Source organism: Limulus polyphemus, unplaced genomic scaffold (genome assembly GCF_000517525.1).
Source record: "Limulus polyphemus unplaced genomic scaffold, Limulus_polyphemus-2.1.2 Scaffold3450, whole genome shotgun sequence".
Classification (NCBI taxonomy): Eukaryota; Metazoa; Arthropoda; class Merostomata; order Xiphosura; family Limulidae; genus Limulus; species Limulus polyphemus.
Genome location: NW_013669060.1, coordinates 39,633 through 50,871, shown reverse-complemented (window position 1 = coordinate 50,871; position 11,239 = coordinate 39,633). Strand labels below are relative to the sequence as shown.

Below are 11,239 nucleotides of genomic sequence, written 5' to 3'. Positions count from 1 at the left end.
GTGCTTAATTACAAACAAACAAACAAAATCGACCCAAAGCTGACGTGGGTAAAACATACGAATGATATATTAACAAAAATCTGGAAACGTACAAAAGAATGACCTGCTCTGTGAACTTGATCGCTACTACATACATGATGGAAGTAGGCCTAAGTACCTCTCACCTGTAAACATGTATTTAGTAAATAGGGATTTAATAAGAACACCTATTACTAGACCTCAAACCCTATAGTTGGACTAAAGGGTGTTTATGTAAAATGTATTATATTAGTTTCAAACGTGTGAAATGTGTTGTCCGCATATATGGAACTGTTCGTTAAGTGTAAGACTTTACAACACCGTGATGTTATGCACAACACAAGACCAAATGCCGGCCACGAAACTGAGCGAACTCTAGGATTTATGCAAGGAGTTTAAAGGGTAAAAAACTAAGGAACCTCACCAGATAATATAATCAAAATATACAAAACATATATCCGTCCTGTCATAGAATACCATGTCCAGCATTGTTAAACATAGCACCAAAACACATTAATAAACTCCAATCAATATTCCCTACTCACAACAGCACTCACACCAATTGGATTTGAAAAACAAGGAAAAGTTTCTGCCTGTAGATTATACATAACAAAATGTCCACCTAAACTGATAAAGCCTGTAGAATGTTGGCTACCAGATCTCACACAGACACTTTTCTTTTCACATATGTAAACAGAAAAGTTCCACATAAGAACACTGGTCTTTTTCTGTGTGTTTCTGATGGAACATAGAATAACAATGTCTGTGTGTTTCTGATGGAACATACAATAACAATGTCTGTGTGTTTCTGATGTAACATAGAATGACAATGTCTGTGTGTGTTTCTGATGGAACATGGAATGACAATGTCTGAGTGTTTCTGATGGAACATGGAATGACAATGTCTGGGTGTTTCTGATGGAACGTGGAATGACAATGTCTGGGTGTTTCTGATGTAACATAGAATAACAATGTCTGTGTGCTTCTGATGGAACGTGGAATGACAATGTCTATGTGTTTCTGATGGAACATAGAATGACAATGTCTGTGTGTTTCTGATGGAATATAGAATAATATTGTCTGCGAAGGTCCAATTTTTTTAAAATTCAATATTATCTTCATGTGTTTAATGGTGATAACAATTCATTTTCATATTTGGACATATATTTTATTGATCGCTTTTTATTGGTTCTGTTGACTATACTACGTGTCTTATGTACATTCTTACAAACCAATACATTTCTTAACTGACGTAACACGTGTTGATCAAAACTATGTGGTTATTGTACTTTTCGTAGTGCAAAGCTACACAATTAGCTATATGAGCTCTATCCAACCTGAGGAATCTAACCCTATATTTTAGCGTTGTAAGGCTGTGAATTTACCGCTGACCCACCGGGGGACATCATGGGTTATAGAAATACATATACTTAAACTAGTACACCAATATCACCAACTAACGTTATTGGTTATTTTGGGGCCTGATGCCTATTTCATTCTCCATTGAAAATTTAGAAAATAATGTACATAAGACATGTAAAATATTCAAATAGAACAGAATATAGAGCGATCAATAAAATATCTGTCAAAATATGAAAATGAATTATTCTCAGTGTTAAACAGACGAAGATAAAATAGAATTTTAGAAAAATCTGTACTTTCTTCGTGATTGAGAATTTATATTTGTATGTTTGGATTGATTCTATTGCTTTAATTTTATATTGTTCTCAACAATATAAAGAATTTTCGTTTCTAACCAATCAACTCCGTGATTAGTTTCTAAGACGTTTTCATCCAAACAGGATTGGTCAGTTTTGTTTATGTTTGTTTAAACAGTATTTTCAATTACGAATTGTTTGACAAGTATATACAAAGTTACACTTAATATTAGGTAGACCGTTTTTATATAAGAGATTTAATTTATTTTTTTAAAGAAGAGAGTATATTACTGATTTTATTTATTGGTCTACAAGAAAGGTCTATAAAAGAAAGGTGATGATTATTATCAGAAAAAAATCAAATAATTCTTTAAACTAAAGTATAAAAAAAGACCTATATTCCGGGACAAGGAGTGACAGGAATCGCTTTTTGATGGCTCAGTGATTCCAGAAGGTTTGCGATATATAGTGGTATTTCGCAAACCACAGTTATGTCTTACAGTTAAATCATCTAAGAAAGATATTGTTCATTGGAGACATTATGGGACATTCTTTAATAGATTGTTTAGGCAGAGTATTCATGATGAAACTTTGTAGAATGGACGGCAACTGCCTGTTGTAGAGACACAAATGTAGAGGACGACCTAGCTACCATTGGTTGAATCTACAGGAAATCTCTCCTCCAATCAGAAACAGGGATAAAAAAAACAATCATAACACGCTTTCTACAATCCACCAAAGTACTACAAAGACCGACAACACCTTACACACACTGATATATATATATTATTATTTTTCTTCTTCTTTTATTTAATTTTTTCGCCCACTTGGCCCAATTAGAACGATGACCAACCATTGTACGAACTTCTAATCTTTAACCTCGTGCATGGTGAAGGAGGATTGCTAATCTTCGAACATCCTTGGTGATAAATAGTTTTTTTTTCTCTAAACTATTAACTTTACACCAAAATAACTGCCATAGACCATGGACACACTGACCCGAAGACGAAAGGCGGAAGACTTTTGAAACGTCATCCTCTACACTTGTCTCTCTACAACAGGCAGTTGCCGTCCATTCTACAAAGTTTCATTATTGGACATGTTTTGAAATGACTTTTTGGAATTTAAAGCGATTGGGTAGGGGGTTAGTGTCGACCGAGTAGACTAACTTGCCGGTTTGCCAGTACTTCTGAAATATCGTAAAAGTTCACTACAGTAAAAATAATAATATACGATTAATAAATAAATAATTAGGGTTAAAAATAAAATGATAATGTGCTGTTAATCCGTACTTTAATTCTGATTCAAATAAAACTGATAATAATTAAACATAACTTGAACTTATAATATAACATAACGTTTTGGGAGAACATGGGATCTATTGGCCCATCTCGGTTGTCCCATCTTCTAAACTAAACTAAAACTATTATAAAAAAATCTTAAAGCCAGCCCTCATCATTCATATAGTTATCAAGCTTTCTCTTAAACTCACTTAAATGTACTGCCTCCACAACATCCGAAGGCAACCCATTCCAAAAGCCACCCACCCTGTTAGAAAAAATATAACTGTCTTAGCTGAAAATGACTCCTATCCTGCCAAAATTTATACTTTTGTCCCCTAGTTCTACTATTCTCACTGTTAGGCATGAAAAAGATGATGCATCAACACTATCAATTCCCTTTAAAATCCTAACCCCTTTTCTTTGGGCAATGACAAACGAACCATGAACTCTCGGATTCATAGTCCAAGCACGCTTACCACTTGGCCACGCCTAGCCTGTCATAGTTTATGCATTAAAAAAATATATTTATTTTATATACCAATGAAACATTTTGCAAAAGAAGTATATGAATATTTTTATACTCACATCTCTAGGTGCTTCGTGTTTCAAACACTCGTAACGGCTCCAATTCCCTGTTAAGATTTTAAATATGTTAATTTCAGTATTTATTATCTGTACATTATTCTGCATTCTTTATGATGTGAAAATCGTTTTTAAGTTATGTTATTTTCATTAAGCCTAATGTTCTCCTATGGCTTGTACGTTACTATTAATTTCGTCCGAAGTCAGTCTAAAGTTTAACTAGTATGTTTTATTTACTTAGGTTAAGTGTCTGTCTGTGTTGAATATACAATACATAAAATCCTGATAGTATTTAATGTTTTATTTGAATAGGCTAGTTGTCTGTCTGTGTTTGGCCTTATGTTTTATTTAATTAAGTTGTATGTCTGTCTATGTGTGAGCTGCATAGTTTATTTAATTTCATTAGTTGTCTGTCTATGTGATCTGTATGTTATATTTAATTAGGTTGGTTGTCTGTTTGTACTTGGCCTGTATGTTTTATTTAATTACGTTAGATTCTGTTGTCTGTGTTTTCCTGTATGTTGTATTTAAATATATTAGTTATGTTATATTCAGTTACGTTAGATTTTCTTCATTAGCATTAAAGTGAAATTTTTATTACATTTACACATCGTAAGGTGTCTTATAACTTCTATATATGTATCAATATATTTTACACTGGAGACATTATTATGTGTATCTTGAGCCATGGTATTTCTGATGTCTTTATTCTAGAATAAACTGTTTTGGTAAATGACAAACAAAGACATACAAATACACTTGTTGAAAACTTATACAGCAAAGATATTACTAACAACTCTAACGTCAGCTTAAGTAGACGTATATACTAAACGTCAATACTAAAACCAAGTCCTAACCATACTACTGCAATTAGCGACGTAGCTAAAAACAATCAATTCGATACATTATTTCTTTAAAACAGACTTAATAAATAATGCAAGCTTACCGCAAAAGAAGTTCCTTACGATGAGAGCTCTTACTGTCTATAGGGAAAAAATGATGTCTTAACTTCAACAATTGTAATACGGGACATAATTATATAACAGAAAAAAATATTAAAGATTTGACTGCAAAATTAATAGAGATACTTTTCTTGGACTGAAATAGTATCCAAAATCCAACGGATTTGAAGTAAACGGAAAACACTAGAAGATCAATAAGGTGTAAGTTTAGATCTGTTAATAAATTAAAACGACACTTGTGCAATATATATTAATAGGAGTGTAACGTTAAATGATCGCACAATAAATAATTTATTAAAAGCAGGAACCAGCCATAAAAAGACTCTACAAGCTTCGGTGTTCTTACTCCTGAAGATGGTGGCGTGAAAACACCGAAACATGTAGAGTCTTTTTAGGGCTGGGCCGTTTTTAATAAACTGATTGTTGTGCGATCATTTTGACGTTGTACTCCATTTAATTGTATATATTTAGTTCTGTTATTTTCTAAAAAAAAAACATCCTGAGGATCCTTTTCCTGGCCTGAAATCGTACAGAATGTTTGCTACAACTGAAGATCAACAGAGTATAAGCATAATTCCGTTATTCAATGATGTCCAAGTGGCATTAGAAGAAGAAGAAGTCCTGAATGTTGTTACATGTCAACACGTGATTTCTCCTGACGTTTTAATATATACTCTAGATCTAAACACTTTTATTGGATCCACGAAAAACTCTATTTAGAGGTTATGTTTATCCTTAACAATCTGAGATATGAAAAAGTTATGTTTATCCTCAACAATCTGAGATATGAAAAAGTTATGTTTATCCTTAACAATCTGAGATATGAAAAAGTTATGTTTATCCTTAACAATCTGAGATATGAAAAAGTTATGTTTATCCTCAACAATCTGAGATATGAAAAAGTTATGTTTATCCTCAAAAATCTGAGATATGAAAAAGTTATGTTTATCCTCAACAATCTGAGATTTCAAAAAATTCAATAATCAGAATTACATCTTCGTAGACTAATTAAAGCAATGATAGCCTGGCTGGGCGTAAAGAGGATTATGTTATCCAATACACATATTAGATCATGAGTTCCTGTAACATTAGGAATAAAAGATAAACGATATTTACTTGAAGATACAAAGAAACATCACCATTTAATGGTTTAGAACATGAACATTTCCAATCAAAATAATTACATCTCAAGCCAGACCAAAATACACTTTCATTGATTGCACTGATTATTCATTGTCTCAGCTTATGTTAAATAGGTTCCTGTTTTTTGTAAGACGATTTCAATAGAAATATTGATTATGCTAATTCTCAAGTAATGTCTGACACTTTCTCTTGTGTGCGTTAAACAATGCAATTAGAAAAAATGATTAGCATTGTTTCGTCTTATGTTAAATAGTGTAATTAAAGACACTGATTGTGTATTGTTTTGGTCTATGTTAAACAGATCCATGTTCTCTGTAAGACAGTGTAATTAAAGACACTGAATGTGTATTGTTTTGGTTTATGTTAAACAGATCCATGTTCTCTGTAAGACAGTGTAATTAAAGACACTGATTGTGTATTGTTTTGGTTTATGTTAAACAGATCCATGATTTTCGTAAAATAGTGTAATTAAAGACACTGATTGTGTATTGTTTCGGTTTATGCTAACAGATCCATGTTCTCTGTAAGACAGTGTAATTAAAGACACTGATTGTGTATTGTTTCGGTTTATGCTAAACAGATCCATGTTCTCCATAACACAGTATGACTAGAACAGTAACTGAAGTATAAACTTTGCCATTGTTTGGTCTCTGTTATGCTTTTCAAAACTTTTGTTTTTCACAAATAGTTAGTCACAATATATATAAAAAAAATCTTACAAATGAATTATCTAACATTAGTAGCATATCAGTATAGGTAAGTGAATTGCATTTTTACAAATGAGAAAAGTATTCAACCGATACGAAGTATAACATTCAGCGTTTCTATCATATTTATAACGTATTTATCCAGTTTACCGTGACTTAAAATACACACTTTTTATTGATTTGCCAAGAATATAATTATGTTTTTATTGTATTTAAATAATGAACATTTTTAACATTTTATCTCTAGTTGCTTTCAGCAACAAACAACTGGTTAGGTGTTTTTCCAACACAACAATGATTATTTTGTACTCTCCAACAGTTATTGGCTTTCAGCAAACAAACAACTGATTAGGTGTTTTTCCAACACAACAATGATTATTTTGTACTCTCCAACAGTTATTGGCTTTCAGCAAACAAACAACTGATTAGGTGTTTTTCCAACACAACAATGATTATTTTGTACTCTCCAACACTTAAACCAGTTGTTTGTTTGCTGAAAGCCAATCATTGTCGTGTTGGAAAAACACCTTTACTTTGTACTCTCCAACTCTTAATGTTCATCAAATAGTTCTAAACACTCAATAACTTCTCGTTTGATTAATAATAATTTTAAACACCAACAATACAATTTGTTAACATGTTAAAATAAAAGTACCTTTGATGATTAACATTTTGGAAGTATAAGCCCTTCTTCAAGGCCATAGTCCTAGAGCTGATTATTGTATTATAATATAGTTTGAATTCTTCTACGTTTCACTAAATGACGAATTATTTTTTATTATCTTTGCTTTCAGCAATAAGACCACCAGAACTAAAACATTACTGAAAATGTATTGTAAAAATTATCATAATAATGCTGGCACGTTTTGTTAAACACTATTAGCATTATAACAATATTTGATATACAACTTACCAGAACAACTGGCGTTTCTTTCGTCGTAGTTGGTGTTACTGCGTTTTGGCATTCCTAACGTAAAAATAAACGTTTCACATTTCGAAATTAATACGAAAGATCGACATCAGCATAATGACATTAATATTGCTTCCCATGGTGTGAGAGTTATCATGTAAATCCAAAAGTGCTATATTAAAGGTTATAAATAATACATAAGATCCCATGGTGTGAGAGTTATCATGTAAATCCAAAAGTGCTATATTAAAGGTTATAAATAATACATAAGATCCCATGGTGTGAGAGGTATCATGTAAATCCAAAAGTGCTATACTAAAGGTTATAAATAATAGATAAGATCCCATGGTGTGAGAGTTATCATGTAAATCTAAAAGTGCTATACTAAAGGTTATAAATAATAGATAAGATCCCATGGTGTGAGAGTTATCATGTAAATCCAAAAGTGCTATATTAAAGGTTATAAATAATACATAAGATTCCATGGTGTGAGAGGTATCATGTAAATCCAAAAGTGCTATATTAAAGGTTATAAATAATAGATAAGATCCCATGGTGTGAGAGTTATCATGTAAATCCAAAAGGGCTATACTAAAGGTTATAAATAACAGATAAGGCCCCATGGCGTGAGAGTTAACATTTAGCTCCAAAAGTGCTATATTAAAGGTTATAGAAAAATAGATAAGACACAATGGTGTGAGAGTTAACACTTAACTCCAAAAGGGCTATACTAAAGGTTATAGAAACATTGAGAAGACACAATGGTGTGAGAGTTAACACTTAACTCCAAAAGTGCTATACTAAAGGTTATAGAAAAATGAATAAGACCCCATGGTGTGAGAGTCAACACTTAACTCCAAAAGTGCTATACTAAAGGTTATTGAAGTTAGGACGACGCACACCTAAGGTCTGTCTAAGCATTTATCCTAGTATATCGTAAGTCAGAAGAGTTTCATAACTGTATTAAATATTATCAGAATTATAAAAGACGAGCGCGCAAATACTTGATCATTGTTCCATAGCTAAATACAAGAACAAAATATATCCTTTCACAACCTTAAAGTAGTATTTCCAATTTCACAGAGCATGCGCAAACCAGGCAATACTGCGCGAGAACCGTGTCTTCCATTCACGTGAACCACCACATGTCTTAAAACCTAAATGATTATATTACAACTGATAAATTATGCTTTAGGTGCTTATTTTAATAATTGTGTAAAACTGAAACTGAAACTTACCTGCATGTAATATGGTAAACTACCTTTCCTAGTCGCTTCATTGGTATTTTCAATTACACAAGCTGCCCACTGAAAGAAGTTCAAAACATGAGTGTTATTGTGACTCACATAAGTGCCTACTATATGCTAGCAGTAACAAATAGTTTCAGACTTATATTTAACTATATATCGGAAATCCTCCTGCAAAAAATGTCTTAATAACTCACAGGGGAATATACATAAATATCCCATTCAATTTCTAACTTCACTCCTCACACATATATGTACAGACATTTGTTCTGTTTACTGGATTCACAGATAAATCAATGTGAACTGTCATAAGATCTTATGGCTATCGTATCGAATTTGTATTTAAACACGAACAGCACCCCTTGGATTTAGGCTTACTTTAAATGTTAAAACTATCTGCATGATGTGTGTTATACTTTTAATCTACAACATATTACTAGGACACAAGAGATGTCGTACACGAATATAAACTATAGGGCGAAGTAATAAAGTCTATTCTGTTTATTGTTAAGTATAAAGCTACAAACTGGGTCGAACTCCAAATTTAGATACAAGATTTAACCACCGTCTACAAATCTCACATGTGGTGTCGATTTAATCCCCTGCTTACTACTAATGAATCGGGAAAAGAATAAAACAAATTGTGATTAAAGAGACCCCATTATTGTTTAAAGTATTGTTCCAACTACAATAAGATCGAAACTTGAATTAAAAGCATAAAAATAACTGAAAGCAGGGTATTGCCATGGTGCTCTGGGTGTGGTGGGTACCTACTTCAGATCCCACCCCCCACCCCGAGAAAAGCACTTCACGTTTAGAATCATGGGTGTATCATAGTAGTGACAATCATTTCCCACTATTCTTCCCGTCAAGAGTTGGCAGTAGATGATGTCTTCCCTCTTGTACGTCCGTTCAAAATTGGGGACGACTATGCATCCATAGCCCTTGTGTAGCTTTGCGCTAAAACTCTAAAACAAACATATCCACCAAGATATCTTTATATTCCTATTTTGCAGCTTATCTCTTGTTGTTTTGTTTGTTCTGAGTTTGTTACAGTTTTAATTCAAAGTCAATTAAGTTTTAGTTTATATATGTGGCGAATGAAACGTAAGAACAACAACAACAACAAAAAAAAAACAGTTATTTCTGTGGCTATTAAGGATTTGTGAAATATGGCATGCTTCGGATTTTGAACATCTTTAGATAATTATTGGTCGTTGATTAGTTAGTTTAAATAACATCAAACTATAAAAAAGTCATTTGATAAGAGACGAAAATTATTACACTGTTTTTCAAAACTCTGTTATTGGCAAGTTCATAAAATACACAAGTATGCAATTAGGAGGAGGAGGAAAGAAAAAACCCTTGATTGTAATTTTCATCGTTCACGAGACTAAATACCTTGCTTACATCACTATGAAAGCTCTACACAAAGATCAACTCAGTTTCATTAACTCACTGACAAATCACTTGACTTCCTAGATTTCAAACTAGTTATGGATAAATCAACTTAAAGAGAGTAATAATATTTACATCACGCTCATGTTACATGTTCTTTTTTCATGGTCACTCTATTCTAATCTTTGGGCAACATTGCAGTTGAATTTTATTGTTACATGTTCTTTTTTCATGGTCACTCTATTCTAATCATTGGGCAACATTGAAGTTGAATTTTATTGTTACATGTTCTTTTTTCACAGTAACTATTCTAATCTTTGGGCAACATTGAAGTTGAATTTTATTGTTACATGTTCTTTTTTCATGGTCACTCTATTCTAATCTTTGGGCAACATTGCAGTTGAATTTTATTGTTACATGTTCTTTTTTCATGATAACTATTCTAATCTTTGGACAACATTGAAGTTGAATTTCACCTGACTTGTTCTGCTCATTGTTTGAGAATCTGGGTCTGTACAAATAACATCAAGAAATTCATCTGTACTAACTCCAGGAAACGACTTTTTCATACAACCATCCAACATGGTCAGCTCCTGTAAAAATGAAAAAATAGACTAAAAGGTTTGAGTTATATATATTTGTATTAAAATAGAAGTGTTATAATCAATTATCATTATAATTATCTCATGTGACAAACCTTACAAAATCTTTACCATATTTTTTTTTATTTTTTCTTAACTTAACAAAATAATGATAATGTTGAAAGTTATTCACAAAGACGAAGTTGCTTTCATTTCCAGAATTTCACAAGTAAACTATCCAGGAATTACAGGAACTGCGTTTATGGTGCTAGAGTAAGTTATTGAAAGTTGTGAAACTTGGATGTCATGTGTTCGTTTTATACGATTACATTTTGTATTTTCACCCCCACCACAAATGGTAAATCCAATTGCGAATCTCTTTCTCTTGTTTCATGTATATTATTTCACACTGATGTATATTCTTTGACATTTAAGTAATTTAACCATAGAATTACCCATCGGCCTTTTTTAAACACATATTCCTTATCTATTTATGCACCAAGTTCTTTGCGGGTCCATAAATTTGATGGTTACAGGGCCCTATTAGCATATGGTTAACACATACACACACAAAATATCATATGGCTAACACATACACACACAAAATATCATATGGTTAACACACACAAAATATCATATGGTTAACACATACACACACAAAATATCATATGGTTAACACACACACACACAAAATATCATATGGTTAACACATACACACACAAAATATCATATGGTTAACACACACACACA

The 11,239-nt window shown here is 32.2% G+C and overlaps 1 protein-coding gene across 1 annotated transcript in view; it reads right to left on the bottom strand.

The window, feature by feature from the left end:
* The window catches only part of LOC106469369, a 50,418-nt gene that overhangs the window by 9,628 nt on the left and 29,551 nt on the right, over positions 1–11,239 (bottom strand). The window contains exons 15-19 of the mRNA XM_013929860.2: positions 10,385–10,501; positions 8,502–8,570; positions 7,267–7,320; positions 4,488–4,524; positions 3,545–3,591 (exon numbers count right to left, since the gene is read on the bottom strand). Coding sequence (XP_013785314.1) covers positions 3,545–3,591; positions 4,488–4,524; positions 7,267–7,320; positions 8,502–8,570; positions 10,385–10,501 — 324 coding nt within the window. The remainder of the gene's footprint in view (positions 1–3,544; positions 3,592–4,487; positions 4,525–7,266; positions 7,321–8,501; positions 8,571–10,384; positions 10,502–11,239) is intronic.